This window comes from Conger conger, chromosome 5 (genome assembly GCF_963514075.1).
Source record: "Conger conger chromosome 5, fConCon1.1, whole genome shotgun sequence".
In the NCBI taxonomy this organism is placed as follows: Eukaryota; Metazoa; Chordata; class Actinopteri; order Anguilliformes; family Congridae; genus Conger; species Conger conger.
The window spans coordinates 9,243,648-9,264,684 of NC_083764.1; the positions used below are offsets into that span (position 1 = coordinate 9,243,648).

General features: G+C 41.3%; 2 protein-coding genes across 2 annotated transcripts; one reads left to right on the forward strand and one right to left on the reverse strand.

The window, feature by feature from the left end:
- Positions 1 to 104: 104 nt before the first annotated feature.
- tdrd6 (tudor domain containing 6) lies at positions 105 to 9,355 on the forward strand. Its single transcript, XM_061242201.1, has 11 exons — positions 105 to 3,488; positions 3,558 to 6,162; positions 6,275 to 6,396; positions 6,497 to 6,577; positions 6,686 to 6,740; positions 7,109 to 7,207; positions 7,376 to 7,443; positions 7,621 to 7,669; positions 7,757 to 7,872; positions 7,967 to 8,021; positions 8,366 to 9,355. Exons 1-11 carry the CDS (start codon positions 108 to 110, stop codon positions 8,515 to 8,517), a joined length of 6,783 nt encoding a protein of 2,260 aa, XP_061098185.1. The 5' UTR covers positions 105 to 107; the 3' UTR covers positions 8,518 to 9,355.
- pla2g7 (phospholipase A2, group VII (platelet-activating factor acetylhydrolase, plasma)) lies at positions 9,356 to 19,908 on the reverse strand. Its single transcript, XM_061242202.1, has 11 exons — positions 19,463 to 19,908; positions 18,245 to 18,369; positions 17,520 to 17,670; positions 17,256 to 17,349; positions 17,033 to 17,101; positions 15,732 to 15,891; positions 13,766 to 13,879; positions 13,565 to 13,656; positions 13,048 to 13,218; positions 11,785 to 11,933; positions 9,356 to 10,458 (listed from the first exon to the last, which is right to left on the reverse strand). Exons 1-11 carry the CDS (start codon positions 19,536 to 19,538, stop codon positions 10,358 to 10,360), a joined length of 1,302 nt encoding a protein of 433 aa, XP_061098186.1. The 5' UTR covers positions 19,539 to 19,908; the 3' UTR covers positions 9,356 to 10,357.
- Between the last annotated feature and the right edge of the window lie 1,129 nt (positions 19,909 to 21,037).

A 21,037-nucleotide genomic window follows, 5' to 3' on the forward strand; every position in this document is an offset into this window, starting at 1 on the left:
CTTGCATATTCCTGACTGATTGTTTTGATGTTTATTTTTTTGCATAGATATACTGGAGCTTGGGAGTTTTAAGCATTTGATGGAAGACTTGACTCTGGATTTTCACAATGTGTTCAATACCTGGACTCCCAACCCCAGGTTCAAATGTCACCATCCTCATTACCAGAGTTAACTTGAATCCCCTCTGTGTACTTGTGGAATTATGGGGAAATTTTGATCAAGAGAGAAAGCTAGATTATCAGCGCATGAGAAGGGAGATTCAGGGAAGTTCAGTTCCCAAGGAAATGTTTCATGAGTCTGATGGAAATCCTGGAGACTTGTGCCTGGTACAAATTTATGAAACCTGGTACAGAGCACGTGTCGTGTCAAGAAATGGGTCAGGTTACAGCGTGTTCTTAATTGATGAGGGAAGAACACTGAGTGCCACAACCAGCACTTTAGCGTGGGGTCAGAATGACTTTTTCCACCTGCCACCAGAGGTGGAATTCTGTGTTCTTGCCAATGTGTTGCCTCTGTCACCTGAAAATAGGTGGTCTCCGATGGCCTTGGAGTTTCTGAAATCCTTGTGTGGCAGAACGGTGAGCGGATGCGTTCAGGATGTGCTGGTGCCCCACAGAACATTCCTTCTCGATATTCCGTGTATATCCAAACAGATGTATGAAGTGGGATTCGCAAAGAAACTGTCCATCGAGAAGTTCAAGCTTTTTGTTTCTAGGTCCTTACAGTCACTAAGTGGGCCAGTGGTTGTGACAGATTCTAAGCAGATTTCTTCAACTAAAAGTGAATCCGTGGAGGCCCGTAGTCAGACTGAAAAACGGCAATGCTACATGTATCCAGAACTGCAAACCGAAACAGTTGAAACTGTAATCGTCACAGAGGTAACCAATCCACTGCGGATTTTCTGTCAGTTGAAGGTTTTTTCTCAAGAGCTGAAGAAATTGACTGAGCAGATTACCCAGCATTTTGAGGGAAGATTAAGAACCGGGACGGCGGGGCCTCAATGTTTGGGTTCCCCCTGTGCCTCGCGAGGAAGCGATGGCAAATGGTATCGTTCCGTGCTTCAGCAGGTCCTTCCGTCTAACAACATAGTGGAAGTACTGCACGTGGACTACGGAAAAAAAGACTTTGTTCAGCTTGAGAATGTACGGCCCCTGGCTACGGAATTCCTGAGAATGCCTGTTGTTACTTACGTATGCTCTCTCCTTGGTGTTATTGACAAAGGTGTTGGATGGTCGGCTCCTCAGATTGACTTCCTGAAGTCCTTAATACTTCACCGCACGGTGATCGCCAAATTTGAATACCAAAGTTTGTCGGAAGGCGTCCACTACGTGACGCTGTACGGAGATGAAAATGTAAACATCAACAACCTATTTGGCATGAAGGAAAAGTGTCTGCTGGAGTCTGAGAGAACTTATGAAGATTATGCTGTTCGGAAAGCTATGCCGTCTCAGAAATGTCAAGGTGCGGTGGGAAATGAAATTTCTTCCGGGCGATGTGGAGACATCACTAAGGAAATGCAGGCAGCTATGGGAACGAAAGGTCTACCACTGAATTCATCCCACATGGCAGTTGTGCAGTATGTTGAGAGCCCATCTGAGTTCTGGATTCAGACACAACAGTACGCCCATGAATTTGATCAATTGATGAATGCAATCGGTGATCTCTACAGCGATTCCACTGATACGGAAGCACTGGTAAGAAATCCACATGCCGGTCTTTTTTGCGCTGCCCGATCACGGGACAATGCTTTCTACCGGGCTACTGTAAGGGAAATCGCTGGAAAACAAGTAAAGGTGTATTTTGTTGACTATGGAAACACCGAAGTTGTTGAAAGGCACAACTTAAGGGTCCTACCAAAGGAGTGTCTAACGTTGCCGCCATTAGCGTTGAAGTGCTCCCTTTCTGGCATCAGGCCTCAGGATGGGAAATGGATCCAAAGTGCAATCCTGTCCTTCACAAAAGCGACCGAAGACAGGATACTGGATGTGCATATTTGTGCAAAATCTGAAGAAAAATATTTTGTACATTTAACTGATGCGTCTTCATGTGGGGAGAAGAATATTGGTAAGATGCTTTGCAGTGTAGGTTTTGCAGAAATTGACGTGAAGAGCGCTGTTTCTAAGCCAGTGAAAAAACCTGTCATTCTGCCAACTGTACAGGCTGCAAGTGGGAAATGTTCTGACGTGGACAAAATGAGAATGGGCGGAACTCTTGGCTTGTTCAGTCATATTCCCACTGTGAGCGAAACCAGATCTGTTTTTAAAGAACACTTATTTCCAATAGGAAGTTCTGTAGACGTCAACGTGTCTTACATTGAGAGCCCAAGTGATTTTTGGTGTCAAATAGCACAGAATGCAGGAAGTCTAAATTTGCTCATGCAAGACATTCAGAGATATTATGCTGACAGTGAGTTTCAGCACCCTGTGGAAGCGGCCTGTATCACTCGCCATCCTGACAACCGAATGTGGTACAGAGCACTCATCATTCAAAAGCATACATCTCCGAACGTTGATGTGCTGTTCATAGATTATGGCCAAACTCAGAAGGTCCCCATACAAGACCTACGACCTATAAATCCAACATTTCTGAAACTGAAAGGTCAAGCTTTTCGGTGCAGTCTCTACAACTTGATTCATCCTGCTGGCCATTCTAGTTTGGAGTGGAGTGACCTTGCCGTATCAGAGTTTCAGGGTTTTGTGGACTCTGCTGCTTCTTCCCACGTGGACCTCCGGTGTACCATATATGCCGTTATGTATGACGCCCAGAAAGTGGTCTTCAATGTGGTGGATCTCGAAACACCCTTTCAGAGCGTTTGCAGCTTGCTAGTTCAGAAGGGCCTGGCTGATCGTGCTCCTCCGAAAAAGGTCCCTCTTCCACCTTTTCGGTTGGACACGTATTACTATTCCACTCACAACATCAAAACGGGGGGCGAGGAGGAGGTGTACGTAACTAGTGTGAAAAGTGTTGACCTCTTTTTTTGCCAGCTAGGAAGAAATTCAGATCTAGTGGAAGAACTGGCATCCAAGGTCAATTACCTCTGCCGTCAGCTGCAATGCATCAATTGTCCCCAAACATTTGGCACTGTGTGCTTTGCAAAGTACACCGATGGACAGTGGTACAGAGGACAGATTAAATCTACACACCCAGTACTCCTTGTGCAGTTTGTAGATTACGGCGATACCCTGGAAGTGGACAGGGCTGATTTGCTCCCGATTCCCATTGAAGCGAGTGAAATCATGTCTGTGCCCGTTCAGGCTGTGGAGTGCGGACTCTCCGATGTGCCAGCAAATGTGCCAAGTGACGTGAATGGGTGGTTTGCAAATACTGCCACTGACCATTCCTTCAGAGCATTAGTGGTGGCAAAGGAGCCATGTGGGAAACTAATGATTGAGCTCTATGATGGCAAAGCTCAAGTGAATTCAAAGATTAAAGAGAAGTTTTGCATTGAGGCACAGAGAAAAGAACCTGTATCCTACCAGCAATGTGACGTCAGACTGCAGCTCCAGAAAGGTCCATCCACCAAGTATAGCGAACCCGTCAAGATGAATGAGTGCAAGCCTAAACTGCTGCCGCAACAAACTGAGGTTTATGAGAGAAGGGAAAGGCTTAAACAAGTATTTGACAGTGACGGACATTCCCAACAAAAGCAGGAACACGTGAGGAAACACAGCCATGCTGTAATTCCCTGGAAACCATTGGAGGCCATTGGAGGAAAACATGAAAATCTACAAAGGCACCAAATTCCACAATCTCACTCTGAACTCAATGAACCTCCTAGGAATAGTCAAGATGAATATGGAGGAGACCTATGTACAGTCTCTAATACCCAAGAGCAAAACTTTCCCAAACTTGATGATCTTCCATCAAAATCTGTTAAGCCAGGTTTGTCAGCAGAAGTGTTTGTGTCACATTGCGATAGCCCATCAAGTTTCTTTGTCCAGTTAACAGATGAGGAAAATGAAATCTTCTCTGTAGTTGAAAAACTAAACAAAGACCCGTCTGCTCTCAAACAGGTGGACACAAGTAAATTGCAGCAAGGCGATTTAGTGAATGCCGAATTTGCAGACGATTGCTCTTGGTACCGTGCTGCCGTCAGAGAGAAAATGGGAAATCACAAAGTGCAGGTGGAGTTCATAGACTTTGGGAATACAGCAACTGTTTCATCTTCAAAGTTATGCAGACTTGACAAACAGTTCCTTCAACTTCCTCGGTATAGCATTCCCTGCTTCCTAAGTGGAATACCCAGTGGTCACACAGTTCAGTGGGACAATGAAATAGTGGCAAAATTAAAAAAAATAGTAGGAGAAAATGCTGAGAAGAAACTAGAATGTAATTTCATTAAACAAACTGGGTACATTTGGGAGGTCAGTCTTGTAGACCAGGAGGTGGTGCTAGCAGACATGTTATTTGAGAGTGGTGTCACTGACTTAAATTTATCTGATGCCTCAGACAAACCAGAAAGTCTCGTTTTGGTGAACACCCTTCCTGAGAAATCAAAGAATGAATCTGAGATTGACGTCACTACATTGGTTTACAAAATACCTGACATTTCAGAGGGCCAGACCTTTGAAGTGTATGCAAGTTCTGTAGTTGGGCCTGACTACTTTTGGTGTCAGTATGCACATTCAGATGAGCTGCAGAAGATCTCTGAACTGGTTGGAGAAATTATGAATTCTGCAGTACAAGAAGCTGCTTGGGCAGATGTTTTTTTCACTGGAAGCCCATGTCTTGCTCTTTTTAAAGATGATGAACAGTGGTATCGTGGTGAGGTGATGACAAAAATGGAAAATGTCTGTTCAGTACTTTTTGTAGATTATGGAAACGAGTCAGAAGTTGAACAGAACTCTATGAAGCCAGTGCCACCTCTCTTGATGGAAGCGCCCCCCCAGGCCCTTTTGTGTCAACTGGAAGGGTTTGATCCCTCACAAGGCTCTTGGGATGAAAGTGCAGCAGATCGGTTCTTCGGCCTTGTCACAGATGAAGTGCTGAGCGTGACTGTTCTTAAAGTGAAAAATTCAAAAGACAGAAGAACCCCTCGGTACCAAGTCCGAGTTGTACGTAATGAGGAAGTGATAAATTATACAATGCAGGACCACTGGAAAAATTCAATTTCTCTTGGCGATGGCAAATTGCCCACAGATGAGGAGGAACCTTCCCCAGAACTAACTGCTTCATGTTTTGAATTTCACTCCACTGGCCGAGCCACCTCCAAGGACCCTTGTCCTGAGGAAAATTTGGAGAACACTTCCATCTCTGAAGATTTTCCTCAAAGTTCAGGAAGCCAAACCAAACAAGTGGATTTTCTAAACAGGGAAGAAATGATGGAAGTGCCAGTAAAGCAGCTGGACCTTCCAGTCAACATTCCGTCTGTGGAAAAAACAGACCTTAGAAATGAAGACTTGGAACTAGTTTGCACCTCAGATTTGGTGAGCGGTTTTGATAAAATTCAGGAATGTGCTGTGTTTGCTATGGGCAAAGAAGAGAACAACGAAGGCAACAAACTCCCAAGAGGGGATAATGGAGTGGAAGAGACTTCATCTGTCATGGAGGATCCAAATCAGGGGACTCGCACCCCCTTGCACTACGGTGAAGACTCGATTGACACAGGCTTGGCTTTGATTGATGTTACAGACTTTGCTTCGGGGACCACCTGTGCAATCACCTGTAGCAATGACATGCCCAGTTGTACTGTAGACCTTCTGGACGAAAGTACGGAATGTGTCTCAGAAGGCACATGCACAGCTGAAGGGTCGTACTTAATGGCTACTACCCCAGAGGAATTATCGGGTGTCTACCTGGCAGCAGTGTCTGAAGAAGAGACCTGTGAAACTGAACCGTGTGACAGTGAGCCGTCGAAGGACCCCGAGGAAACCGTTGCGCCTTCGGAAAGCAGGAGCACATCTGCCGAGGAGCACGCCTGCGCACTGGACGAAACGGATCCCTTGCTCTACAAGGTAGATGAGAGTTTTGACGAACTGATGGTCTTGCATGAGGAACAGTGCCTGGAAGTACAGACCACCACCGACAGTGACATTTATGAGGAGGTCTTCAAACAGTGCACAGGACCAAACCATAAGGATGCGGGACCAGGGCCTTTGTTTTCAGATGAAGTCTGTGGGAAAGAAAATGTGGAGGAATGCCACACATGCAGAACTGGATCCAGTAAGTACACGACTCCGATGTGATTAAACAATTTTTATGTGTACTAGCTATTCCCAGAATGTCTTTACCCAAGCACTGTTACACTAACTGTAATCTTTTTCACCATTCTTAGAATTTGACCCAGATAAGGCTCAAGAGAAACTCTGTGTAGGGTCGGACTGTTTTGTCTGGTCATATACACACAGCAGTTGGTGCAGAGCAAAGATTGTGAAAATATCAGAGGACTGCGTGAAGGTATGCCTAGTACTTTTTAATATAGTTAATTGAACAAATAGTTTTTTTTTTTTTTTTTTTTTTTTCTGGAGATCTGTAGCTGGTGTGTTTCATCCTATAGGTCTTGCTTTTGGACCATGATGCAGAAACGATCATAGACATGCAGAACATCTTTCGAACTATTCCTGAAACACCAGCTCAGGTTAGTTTTGGGCGTTCTTTGATGTACATTTGTCCCCATTACCAATCAAGTTTCTCAGTGTAATTGCCTATCTTGGCTGCAGTTTATCATAAGGAACTCTATTTTCAGTGTTTGCACGATTCAGTTTCTGACACCTGTTCGTCACACAGTGGATTTCAACCAGGTAAGATAACATGAAATATGCCATGTATGTTCACAATTTTCATTTATTGGACATGAGTACTGGTGGAATATTAAGATGACCAGATAAGAACTTGGTTAGGAATTGAATTCAACATGTGCAGGTCAGTTGTGCAAGGCATCCTCACAGCTTTGAGCATTACTGTGTTTTTCAAAATGAAAGCAGCTTCATAGAGGAATCTGGGCCCCGTTTCACAAAGCAGGATAAATGAAATTCCAAATCAGGAACATGGTCTGAATTAAACGGCATAGACGAGGAGGGCTTTGACGAACTGATAGTCTTGCATGAAGACCAGCGCCCAGAAGTACGGACCGATAGCAACATTTATGTGGTTTTCAAACAATGCACAGGCCTAAACCTTAAGGATGTGGGAGCAGGGCCTTTGTTTTCAGAAGAGATCTGTGGGAAAGAAAATGTGGATGAATACCAAACATCCAGAACCGGATCCAGTAAGTACACAACTCTGATGTCTAGTATAATTCATGGAAAGGAGCACACCATACTGTTGTGGGTTTTACTTTGCACAGTTCCCATTCCTGGTGCTTTGTGAAATACCCCCATGTATTGACATTTATTTCTGTTTGGAAATGAATACTTGAAGATTGATGTTTTGACAGCCCAGGACCCGGCACACGAAGAAGAGCCTGCATGCGGTGAATTCCTGCCAGGAAGTCCTCCAGAGGAGGTAGTCTGTGTTCTAGAACTAAATTGCTTTCAGTTACCAGTAGTGATCGTTACCGCAACATTAGAATGTTCAGTTAGGAACATTCTAATCACACATTTGTGATCACACGCCTTAAAGGGTTAGGGAATGTAAACTAAAAATGTATGTTTTAAAGTCTGCGATTCTATTCGGCCACAGGTCCACTGTGACAGTCTGCAGGCTGCTGCAGTAGATGCGGAGCCCTGCGGTAAGTGGCTGTTTATATTGCCTTTCAGTCTAATCCAGATTACTTAGGACCCTGCGGTCTCAGGTAAATTTGGCTTTGAATACTCAGAAGGGAGCTTCACGACGTCACGGTCGGGTCTCTTCACAGACCAGTACGGCAGGACTGAAGGGGGGTCTGAAGGGGGAGTTGACGCATTACCAGCGTCCTCGACGGATACGGAAACGGTACCTATTTATCTTGAGCGTTAACTCCAGGAATCGTTCGAGGTAGACCGAAAGCAAATTCTAAAACTCCATTTCAATACCTGTGTGATCACAGGTCCAGAGTGAGACTCAACAGGCCAGTACCTGTGCTCCAGCTGAAGCTCAGTTCGGTAGGTGGATTTTTATTGTGGAGAACCAAGGTCGTTATGAATAATGATGATACATGTGTGAAGTGCACCTCCTCTGCAGTGTCTGCAAAGCTTAGCCAGTGTGGGCAAAGGAGCAGGGTTGCCCTAGGAAGTTTTGTTGTTTTTTTTTGTTTTTTTTAGGGGGGGGGGGGGGGATTTGCCTCTGCTTTCAGTAACTAGTGCTGATTGAACATTCCAATCACACATTTGTGCTCAACACCTGAAATGGTTCAAATGGCTGCCATTTTTTAAATCTTTTCTGTTGCGTCTACATTTTAATGGTTCAAATGGCTCCGCCATTTTATCAAATGTTTTCTGTCGTCCAGAGGAGCAGATGTCCCACGTGACCCATCTTACTCTGAAAGTTGAAGAAATGTCCGATGACGACGTGGTTTTTGTCAAGGAGATACAAATGCGCAGACAGCAGGTCCAGGAGCTTGGGACAAGTGAGAAGGAGCAATCCAAGGATCTGGACTAATAATTTGTTACACTTGGCCTACCCTGCATTAGGCACTTGTGAGGCTCATTTCTGGATGAAGCGCTTGCTTTTTGGGTTCAAAAGCATATGAACACTTAAGTTTGTACCAGGTAAAAATGTTACTGTAGTTTTATTTAGCCACTGCCAACATCTTGTAAAGGCAGCAAAGTCCAAAGTCCGATCATTAAAATGCTGAGAAGACCATCTCTCTGGAAGGCGCAGTCCTGTGGAGTCTTCCTAAAGACCTAGATCTATGGTGTTCCTAAAGACGTTGTGATAAGTGCCTTTATTTTACATCTGTAAATATGTGTTTGATTTCTTTTCTCAGTATTACATTTGAGTGGAAAACTGGTTCACACTAAGAAATTGTGATCACGACAGATGTCTCCAAAGTATATTCAGTTATGTTTGTGTTTGTGTTGTTCTGACAGCAAGGAATTCTTTGTTTGTATTCAGCCACTTGTTTGGTCTAAATGGAAAACTAGTTGCTGACGTTGAGAATGGCTTTTTGTGGGGTTTTTTTTTTTTTTTTTTTTGGGTAGCTAGCCTAAATTCTAGAACTGAAACTTAAATTTAGGGGAATTACGGAATGAGCATATCAAGTGCTTTTCCACGTCTAAACCAAGCAAGAATTGCAAATGGGGACCTTGATATTTAGAATGCAATTGAAGTGATTAAAATCCCTCATAATGGGGTTGATTTTCTTTCCTGTGCTTGGTGTGTGGTTGTTAAAGCACAATAAACATGGTGTACTTCAGAAGTAGCCGCTGGTGTGTGCAAGTACATTTATGGCCAGCATTGTAAATAGTTATGAAATAAAGTCAACATTTCAATCCAATTGATTGATCAATCTTTTTATTCACCTTGAAAGTACAAAAAAAAAACAAAAAAACGAAATTAATATTTCACAAGGGTTATGGTCATGTTGTACCTCACAGTTTATGATAAGCTATAAAAAATGCAGAACTTGGTATTTAAACGGCTTTGAGTTTAAGACAGATTGACAGTCTGTTTATATTGGGTCTGCATTAGCAAGGACTAATGGAACCTTCTTGAACCATTTTCATATTGCAGAATTAGATGTACTGGGAAGTTGCCGTTTAAAAAAAAAAATAAAAAAAAAAGTAAAAGAAAAACACATGGCCCAGTGTTCATTTCAATCCAAATGATAAATGGTGATGTCAGTTGGACAGAATATATTTAATTATACATGTCAATGCATGCATTGGAATATTAATGTAGTGTTTTCTTCCAGTACAATCCTTGAAATGCATTTTTGTTGAATCTACAATATAGAAGAGTAAGTACATGGCACTTTAAGGCACTTAATTTGGATTATTGCTTGGCTTTAAAATTCTAATTACAAATTAGAAATTAAATTCTTGGATAGATGGAAGAAAAGATTCAAACTAGTGGAAACTTCATTCTCTGGATTCACAGTGCAATAAATATTCCAAACAAATGCTTTGTACCCCAATAATAACCCTTCATACAAATACTGTACAACAGCATGATTTCTACCAGAAACTAAAGATGGATGAAAAGGTACAATGATATATAGGCTACGAGTAGGCTAGACTGCTGTATAAAAGCGAAAAGTTCATCCCAAATCAGTGCTTATACTTTCAAACCACGTATCAAAGAAACTTCCTTTCATTTTACTGACCTGTTGTGTTTGAAATGTTCTAAACTTCTTCACACCCCAATACAAACTAGGACATCCAGCGAGCATCTGTGACAAGCCCCGTTTAACAAACAGGTGTAAGGTGGAGCCGGTATGGTAGAAAATCTCTTCTGCATCCGGTGTTTCTGGTGGGATTTGAGGCTCTCTTTTTTTCTTTCACATTGAAGATTGATGCACGTCTATGTTTGTTCCTCGTATGAGATTGTCATCTTGCCCATCAAGCAGGGTGTCCCATTTACTGAAATCCTTTTCAAGAGCTGTGGAACGAAAGGACTTTAAACGTCTGAAGGACCAAAGCTAATCTTTTGCATGATCAGTGACCACTTTCAGGGGAGGGGATTTTGTATTCTTTATGCTGCTTAAATGTAGGAAATTTCCTGTGCCAATACTGTAGCTGTAGTGTCTGCAATTAACCCTTTCATTTCCAAGCCCAATATGAAGTGGATCCACCCAAATCACAAGGGCTTTTGGCCTTAGTTGAGGAAATGTTGAGGTTGACATTTTACTCTGTAGCTCTTCAAAAGAAAAGTTGTTTGTCAGATAGCGAGGAACAATATGAGCTATAAATGAATGATGAAATATGAAAATAAACTTGTATGGCAGCATGGTTTCAATCTGATGTCAAAGCTAACCTTCAGGTTTTGTCTATTGGTTAAAATACAATAGGGGCTATGAGGTAGAGAGAGTGCCATATGGCACCGTTGGGACTGAACAAGGAAGCACTGTGGTACATCAGTTGGGACTGTAGCCTAATTACTGTGAAATATCCCAGCTGTTTCACAAGGTGTACTCCTTGGACATGGGGTCAGGGACAAAGTCATTATTACCCACAATTTACTCTTAATGCTATTTGCCAAGCAGATCCAGGATATGATAGTCCCTTTGTATACCTATGGCAAAGTGGTCAGATGATAAGGAAAAAATCACATTTGTATGCATTTTAAGTGCTACACCCCCCACCAATTCACAATTGATACATAATCATAATGGTAGCCTCTTTGTTATGCAAAATATTTTCTCATTTAAGCAACTTCCATTAAGAAGCTACTGTTCCAATAACATCTTAAATGGTTCATTTTTCATGGCAGCGCAGTAATCTGCCATTCCAAGTTGATGCGCTTCCAGATTAACTCTGTTAAAAATTGTAGAAGGTTTTGTAGAGGTCACGCCATGATTAATTGGACTGACACCAGAAAAACTAGATGTATATAGTTAAAATAATACAATTGTGTCAGATTTTTGCAGGATCATTAACATATTTCTTCATACATACATCTGTTCAGAGAAAGTGGGTATGCAGACTGTCACGAGGAGAATTAACAGCACGTTTTAATGCTCGATACTTGGGTTAGTTTCAGATGCTATGACTTAATTCAATCTTCTTGGATGATGTGGCATAGATGGATTTCACCTATGCCAAATGATACGGCGCATTAATTCTGTGACCTGTTCCAGATCGTTGAAAATGAAAATGAAATAACTTTTGTTACATTAAAGACTGTACTGTTGCCAATGTCCTGCAAGGTTAGTTGGGGAAATCGGTGTAACAACAGAATTCTTCACAAAGCCCTTTTCATACTTACATAAGTGCCTCTGGAGGAATGCTAAAGACGCTTTATTTGAAAGATCCAGTGCTACTTGGGGATCGATCTCCCCCTTCAGCTTCAGGATCTTTCCGATCCAATGGCTCGTGAGAAAGGTGAAGTCCGGGAAGCTTTGATGCACCGTCCCCCTGTAAACACAAATCCACACTATTCAAAAACAAAGCTGCCCAAAAATAAATGTAATGCACTCAACATCTAATTTCTCACATTTTAATTAAAATCTCCCATGCAGAGGAAAAATAAAATTGAAATACAAGATATTTATTGCAAAGAGGAGAAGGTAAATGGGGAGGGGGGTTTCACAGGTTTTACAATGTATGGAAAATAGCCTCTCCATTCATTCATTTTCATATTTGACATTTTAGCTTTTTAGTTCCTTTAAGACTAGGAAGGGAAAGGCAAGCATTGCTGGGCTCGATGATCACATCATGATGTTTTTCTGACTACTTCAGAGACAGACTGATAAATTTAGTCAGATTATTTCAGGTTCAAACTCTGCCCCTCCCTCCACGTCACTCATTGCCGCATTAAGCCTGATTTATACTTCTGCGTTGAATCTACACAGAGCCTACGGTGTGAGCATTTATACTTGTGCACTGGGGTGTCCGCGTCGCTCTGCAATTACACCGCCAAAATGCTAGTTGGTGGTCGGGTTTCCGTGCCACTGTGTTGAGTTTCTTCCGGTTTGTCCAAAATGGCAAAAATACTCTTAAGGCGGAGCAGCCGGAGGAAATTGCGATGCGACCAAGCGGACCAATCACAGTTGTTGCGGTCCGCTTCGCCGTGACATGTAGTCACATTACTGGGGTGGTGCACGTCAGACTGTGCCGTACCCTACGGCATAGGGAATGCAGCTACACAGTGCCCACGCCATAGGCTCTGTGTAGATTCAACGCAGAAGTATAAATCAGGCTTCAGTGTCATCACTCTAGGCTACGCTCTGATTAGCCAAGCGGGGCGACGTGAAGATGAAGGCGCACGGCATGGCGGCCTTCAAGTGCGAGATAACGTGGCCACATTGGAGCCCATCGCCTTCGAGACGCCCCAAGTCCTACATCACGCTCAGCAAGTGGAACGCCAAGAAGACGACGGGCTCCGTCTCCTTGGACTTCCGCACCACCAAACCCAACAGGCTGCTGCTCTTCAGCCACGGCGAAACCCAAGCACACGTAGGTTCTGCGTAGATTCAGCGCAGAAGTATAAATCAGGCTTTAGTGTCATCACTCTAGTGTACGCTCTGACCTGATGGTGATCATCTTCCTCGGTATCGTCGAAGAGTCCAGCTTGTTCATGCGAATGATGTTACCGGCCCACTGAAATTTTTCCGAGTTGATGAAAAGGATTGGCTGCTTCACTCTGGGGAAGATCTCCTCGTCCAATGGAAACATCCAGGAGTCCAAAGCAATCCCACATCTGTGGAGATAGAAAACGTGTATTGGTTTGATTCTGGAGTCTTACTCTGCATGCCGATGGCGTGATATATTCACATACTGTACAGTAGAGCTCCATATGTCCTGGCACAAACCTGCACATTTCGGTTTCACCATGTAGAAAATTGCAGAACTTTTTATACATAGTCTGCCCATTTCAAAGCACCAAACTTTTTGGCACACTGCTGCCTGCATGACATTTTATCTCCCTCTTGATGCGATCATCATTCACAGCTCAGAAAGCCAGTAGCACCTTATACGGCCAAATCGAGAAGAAATGTGTCTTCGTCCCAAGACATATGGAGCTCACCGTATATATATACACATACTTGAATCGGAGTTCCTTGCAAAGCGATTCGATCACTGTTGCCCCTCCAAAGGAATGGCCCATAATTGCTGTTCGACACATGTCCAACGAATTCTAAAATGGAGCACAAGAGGCATCATTCCACTCTTACTGCTCAGGAAGCCAGTAGCGCGTCGTTTCGCTGGTTTTTTTTTTACGGCTGGTTTGGTGAAAAAACACATACCTCTAATGTAGTCCAGTCAAACCTTGACTCTAGCTCATTTGTGACTGAGCTTCCAGAGTTGATCCCTGTGAGAATATCCAGCGCTTTTATGCACTCATCTGCTCTCTTCTTCACCTGAATATTCATATAAAAAATTTAACCACAATTATGGAAAATGTTTTTGTTTTTTTCCTTTACAGCATACTGAAATGAGGTTTACCCTTTAAATCCCAAGGCTGGGCCAGTGTTTGTTTTTTTCGCATTCATTTTCCATGGTGCAATTTTCGATCACCATGGTAACAGGATATACCGTTTGAAAGCATTAAAACTCACGGTTCTATCTGTATAACCTATTTTAAAATGCTTTAGCAATAACAATTCCTTATTTTGTAACGTGGGTGGCAAAACAAGCGCAGGTTGACCTCGCCTTCTCTTCATTTTGTAAATCCATATACTATACAAATGTCAGTGTCCTTACCACGGCAAGGGTCCAGCGAACCAAATGCATAATATTTCCTATTTTATGGCAATTGTTTCTTTGAATTTCCCTGGAGGAATTGTCATTGTTGTCCGTTTTGCCTTTGCATACTTCTACAAAAGTACATAGTACATAGGAATGCTATTGTCCATGTTTTGTGTAGGCTCTCTGGAACACGAAGACATCTAGACATCACCCCAATCCGTGAGGAATAAAATACAGCATAACTTCTTCTCAGCATAGAACCAGCTCGGGGTATGGTATTGAAGTGAAAACTGAGAAGCATTTTAGCTAATGATATTACATTTCCAACGGTGTATAGTTTCTTGCAAAAAACAACACATTTTTTGCCTACATAATGATGAAATCGTGGCATTTTCAAAGACTGTTTTGCATAGACAAAAAACAGCTCTTGAGATTTTAAAAAGGGTTTACAACAGAAAATGTATTTTGCAATGCCCATGTTTGAATAGAGAACTTCCTTTGGAGGACTTCAAAGGAATCTATAGAGTCAAACACCTTTGCATAATAGAGGGCATTTTTTGTGACGTGACCCCATTTTATATTAGTGAGCATGTAAATGCATTCTCAAATATTTTATTATTATTCAGTATGCTTATAAATAAGTAAGCCTGCTTTTGAATAATAAATAGCATGTGAAATTGTGGAATGTGTTTGACTTGTTGATGGGGTTAGGTATTTGACAAAAAATGTATGGACCTCAATGAGTATATTACTTTTTATATCATTTTTTTTTTTTTTTTTTTTTTTTTTACAATCTTCTCGACCTGTTGCTGTCTGAGGAGAGCACAAGAAGACGTAGGTTGAGAGGGAGAGTAAGGGTGTGGGTGACAGACAGGGGGAAGTGCAAACGCCTCATAACACCCATAAAACTGCCTAGACATAGCTCAGACAAAAATAATGCTCATTTTTGGTGATATTATCATCAAATTTGAAAGAGGATTTGTCTAGTGCTGTGGCTATGGCTCCATTGTGTTTCAAAATGCATCAGTCACAGCCACAATAATCTGGATCCACTGAAAAACAAAATCTTTGAGTAAATCAGTGAGAAAAACAAACCCCAATGGGTTACCTTTCAGAAGAGACCAGGATTATGCATGTAGTCAAAAGGGGCCAACAAGAGGAACCATTTTATGTCATTTTAAAGCTTGCGTTAAGAAAAGGGGTGATGCGTAAGGCATTAATATTACCCTGCCATTATTTTCCTTTTAGCAGGCAACCTGTGTAGCACTGACAATATAATATGATTCGAATTATGCATGTGCCGTGGTGCGATAATTTCACAGCATTGAGACAGTCATAAATTCAAAATTATCCTTAACTGTCTGATTTCCTGCTACATATATCTCTTAAATCTCCCATGTGAGTATTGTTATCCTGTAAATAGTGTGGAATTGATATGTAGAGACAATGAAATTGGTACAATTATTCTTTTTTTATTTTTATAAATACATTAAACCGGATATATTTTCTGCCCATTTTGCTTACCTGTTCATTTCGGAGAGGGAATTCTCTTTCCCCTGGTTCCAGAGATCTGTAGTACATCCACTTCTTTTCCAGATTTCCGTTTTCTGGAGTTGCCAGCTGATTTTGTTCCTCTGGAACAGACTTCTCTTGAAAATAAAATGTTGCAGACGCAGATTCATCCCTGAATGGAAGTGAAGAATGTTATTTCAGCTCTTTTTTACTACAGAAAATAAACTATAATTGCATACTTGCATAAGGAATATACAGATTTTCCCAGGTCTTACAGGAGGCAAATTTGTCTCTACAATGCAATACAAAATTTAACACGTGTCATAATATGTCATAAGTATATTTTGCAACTGCAACTGGAAAGATATCTTCACATGTTGTTACACCGCTTTGGTGTCATACTTGCTGTTTATTTAACCCTTCTGTTGTCTTAAGGGTAAAAAAATAACTTGCCACTATGTTAACAGCGGAGAAAATTAATTTTATTTTTTTCAACTTGAAATTTGATGACAAAGTTTGTGACGAGTGACAGGCTGTTTCTTCATGCAAAAATTCAATTATTGCCGCTTTATTTTCGGGGGTTTAGCGAAGGTGGGTCATTTTTGACCCTCAGGACAAGGGGAGTACACAGAACGTTAAGACCGCACAAGGGTTAAACCCACTCTGATCTCTGTGACATTCAGAGGACTGGACTCTGCGCACTGCTAAATGCATAGAAGCGGGTACATCCACACCCCTCATGGTACGTCAGGACAAGTCCTTTATGTTATCCTTATAGCCAGAGCTCATTTGTTCTGATAAAAATGTGATGACCTAGTTTGTACTATTGTCAGCATACCCCCCCCCCCATAAAGGACTTGCAGAGGTAAACAGCCCACAGTTTCCCTTACAGGGGAAACCGTATTTATGGGGCGGGTGTCTTTTACCGCTGTCCAGCCTGGCAAACAAACAGAATCATTTGAAATCTCTGCCCATGCTCTAGATCCTGGGTCGGGGGGGGGGGGGGGGGGTTTGTCCTTCAGGGGTCCTTGAAGGCACTGTAAGGGGTCCCAGGCCAGACTTCGTATACAATGTCTATATACAGATTTGGGAAATCATTTCAAAATGTGTTTTTTTTTTATTCTTTTTTTTTTCATTTTATTTAATTAAATCTCATTTTTGACATGTGATGGGGGTCGTCTGGATACCCATGGGGGTCCCTGGATCAGAAAAGGTTCAAAACCCCTGCATTAGACCTTACTATTCTTTAATGAGGCAGATTTAACTTTATTTTCATTAAAAAATGTCATTTGATATTTAATATTTAATTTTACCTGTGTTCCACCGATGCAACAACAAAACCCTGGGAAGCGATTTCAGAGCAGATGGCTGAATATAAAGTTCTGACGGAGGGATGAAAAATGATTGAAAAAAATATTTTATGTTAGCAAAGCTTCAGGAATTTGACTCGTAAAAAGATTAATGGTGCCTTCAGTAACTTTAGCAGGATTATTCACAGATTAGCCCAGTAGTGCATTGGTTATGAGTTAGATGTACCTGAAAGCTCCCAATCCATGAGAGAAGATTATTAATGGATATTTTCCATTAGGCTTAAACGGTGCATCCAAACCAGCAGGTATTTTAAAGGATCCTGGTTGACAAATTAAACATTCAACAAAACCAGAAGAACAATGTCATTATGTGGCATAAACAATTATATATATTTATATACATATATTTAATGTTACTGGCTGTGAACTTAAATGAGAATGAGTAAAAAGAAAAGATTCACAATAACTAATAATAAAAGATTCATTTTACCATACAGATAATTAAAGATCTTTTCGGACAGGCTTCTGTTAATTTTCAGGAAGTCAGCAAGGCCATTGAAATATTCTTGGCTTGGTATCCAACATGGCATCTCATAATCTGGAGACTCTACACACGGGTAGTAAAGCCGGAAGAAAGAACCCTGAAAAGAAGAGACCACTATAATTGTACAACTGGGGCAGCAAAATAGCATTAGACATCGTATTTGGTAACTAGGCTTGTAACCGAAAGGGTGCAGGTTCAATTCCCAAGTACAGAAAAAAAGGTACAAAAGCCTGTTGCTGGGATAGTAGAATTGTAGCCCTTGCCATTAGATAAATTATTATTATTTTTTTTTTTTTACCATTTTTGTTTGTAAAAAAGGTACGTATTTCTACCCAAAATAACAGCATTATACATTTCAGGGTACATTTAGAGAATGTGTTCCTTAAAGAACAAAGATGTACTGTACCGCCACTTATTTCCTAGAGTGTTAGTCACTCCCATTGTACCATTGAGCAAATTACAATAGTTACCCAAAATTCTTCAACACGTATCCAGCTGTATAAAACGGACACTACGTAAAAGTTGCTCTGGATAAAAGTTCCCGCTAAACGCTATGCAATGATACTGAAACCAATCAGATCCATTTTTAAAATGTTCGTTTTAATGTCACAAATTACATTTTTAATAGGTTGTCTCTGAGTTACGTTCCCGACCTATACGACGCGTATTACCTGCACTGTATGGTTCACCATGAGGTCCGTACACCCCACCTTATTCGGACCTTTTCCTGGGGGGATTCCCAACGTGGTACTGCAGCTATTCCCCATGGTTGCCTGACGCAACTTGTTCCAAAGAGCTGTAAAAATGAAGACCACAAGGAAGCAATCTGTGTATTTAAATAAAATATTTTTAAAATGTGTAGGTGTGGTATATTGTTTCCATAAGGTGACTAAGAACATGCCGTAGCCTCTGGCCCGTTTAAACAAAACATTGTTTACTCGACTTGGTCATTGAATTTTTTGAAATGGAAAAAATCAGGTTTACATTTCACAACTGGGCATTTTACTAGCATGTACGTTGTAGATGTGTGTATTTTATTTGGGCTCTAGTATTTAGTTTAAGTTTAAAGGTTAAATCAAGTTTATTTCTATCCGGTTGCTACTGGCTCCTACTAAATCCATTCATTTTGTTTCTCACAACAGGACGACAACTTTAGACTTTGCTCGTAATTTGGGCCAAAGGTCGCCTATTGAAAATGCTGCTTAAAGTAGCTTGCTTAAGTATGCAGCTAACTAAAGCGCACTATGATGATCTGTAAGCACGGGTTCCATCACGGAGGAAGGAAATGAAGATGTGACACTATACACAGAGAAAGCGTCAGCTTACATACATTTTGAACATTTCGTGAGACTCGTGACCTAGCCCACTGCTTACAAAAGTCATGTGATCCTAAAGACAGCTACGGAGCTGGCAAGCTGTCTGAATTTCCACCTGTCCTACACCTTGAATGGCAGTAACTTGCAGTGAATTATGCAGTGAAATAAAATGGTTTAGATAATCGGCGGTGTAATAATACCGTTATGAAAGGTAGCGTTAAAGTGACAGGTGACTTTCAGCTAAATAAGCGCGTTGTGTCTCATGTCTCCAGCAAGCTAAAACGAAGATGCATAAACGTTTGCTACGGTTCGCGAAACAATTTCATGTAGTGTCAGTCAGGTAACGCTAGCAATTACTTTGTAGCTATCCAACTCAAGTTCACATTGCTAAGCTAATAGCTATAAAACGTCTAGCTAACTAGTTTAGCGAACTTTTTGACATACACGTTTAGCTATTGGATACAAGTACGCTAACATCCGTTTGGATTCTAGCTGGCACTGGCTACATTCACTCACAAAAAGGGACATTTAGCGAAGACAAGTTGAACCTGAAACATAACATTGGATAGGTACCTGCCGTCGTCCTTGTCAAATGGTATAGCTTCTCCACCACAGTCAGTTGATGTTTAAATCCACTATACAATAACATCGACCCGAGGTAGCTCACTGATAGATGACCAACACAGATGCTACATAGCTAGCAAGATAGCTGTCTGGGTCGGGAGGGGCCTAAGTTAAATAGAGCTTCCTATTTACATTGTGTCCATGTCGTGTAAAGAGAGGTCCCCAAGCATTTTGATTTGGGCACATGGCGGCTACTGTGCTGGAGTTTCGAATGTGATTAGTCCAGCTAGCTAACGGACATTGTTGATGTTTACGCACGTCAAGGGCTTTGTTGTCAGTTGTGGGAGTGTTGTAATCTGAACATTATTAGCTAAACTAACTCCAGCCAAATAAAGTTAAATGACTTAAACCAGTGGTTCCCAAACAACTGGGTCCTGGAGTGCCTCTGTGTTTGCTGGTTTCGTTCCAACCACAATTGCGATCCAATAATTTTAACAAGCGGTTATTTTTTAATTGGACGCTTTTCTTGTTTAGAGGGATTAATTTACCCTTTTAAACCACTTGTCAAATATCGATGCATACCATTAAATAATCAAATTCCCGTGTTCATATTGTGCTATATTGGAAACAAAGCATTCATTCTGCAGAAAAAGTGCATACAAAAGTGGTAAATAATTTTTAGCTGATCAGGTTAAAGACTAAGATGAATCAGTAGGCTCCTAATTGGTGAAAGTGTGGACACCTGGCCACCAAAATGAAGAATTAAAAGGAAAATCAAAACAATATGAACATTGTAATTTTATTCTTCATGCCATTGCAAAGCTATTTCTGGCATAATAATGTGGTTTAAGGAAAATAATCGCTCTGAAGATGAAAAGTACGTCATTAAGATTAACAATTTGTTAAAATTCTGAGATGATAATTGTGGTTTGAAACGAAAACCAGCATACACGGGTACTCCAGGACCGACTTTGGGAACCGCTGATTTAGACTATAGCTAGCTAGTCACTTAACATGGACTGACCTCGATTGGACACAGTTTTGAAATAAACATTTTTAAAGTTTACGGTGGGCCAACAATATTCAAGTGTAGCCTGGCTTTTGCTGGTCGGACCATTGCTTCTAACATTTGATTCTGGTAGTCAATTCAGTTGTGTCAGTTAGCTTTCATAGTTGGCTATCGAGATGATTAAGATCAACAAACAACTGATCAAAGGCTGATTGATTAGGAAAACGCACCAGATCCATGGCTTTTACTTTGCAGGGACAGTGTTTTAGGTCTGTAAAAGGATCCTAATAATTGTAGAATAATTGCGTCTTTTGAGGAAAGATCAGTGTCAGGGCTTTGCTTTGAAGATAACCCATTTAATGTCCTGTTCGGATCGAACAACAACAGCATTGCGCAGGGAAATAAATAAATAATACTTGACCGAGGGACCCCTGTCTGAATTTCAACGGTCTGTTCCGTCATCCCAAATTGTGACTTGTCATTTAGAGACAAAACTGACTTAAGCTGCCCACAGCAATTTTGGTCAAGGCATAAAGTAATTATTATTATTATTCGCAATATACCTCTCGCAACAA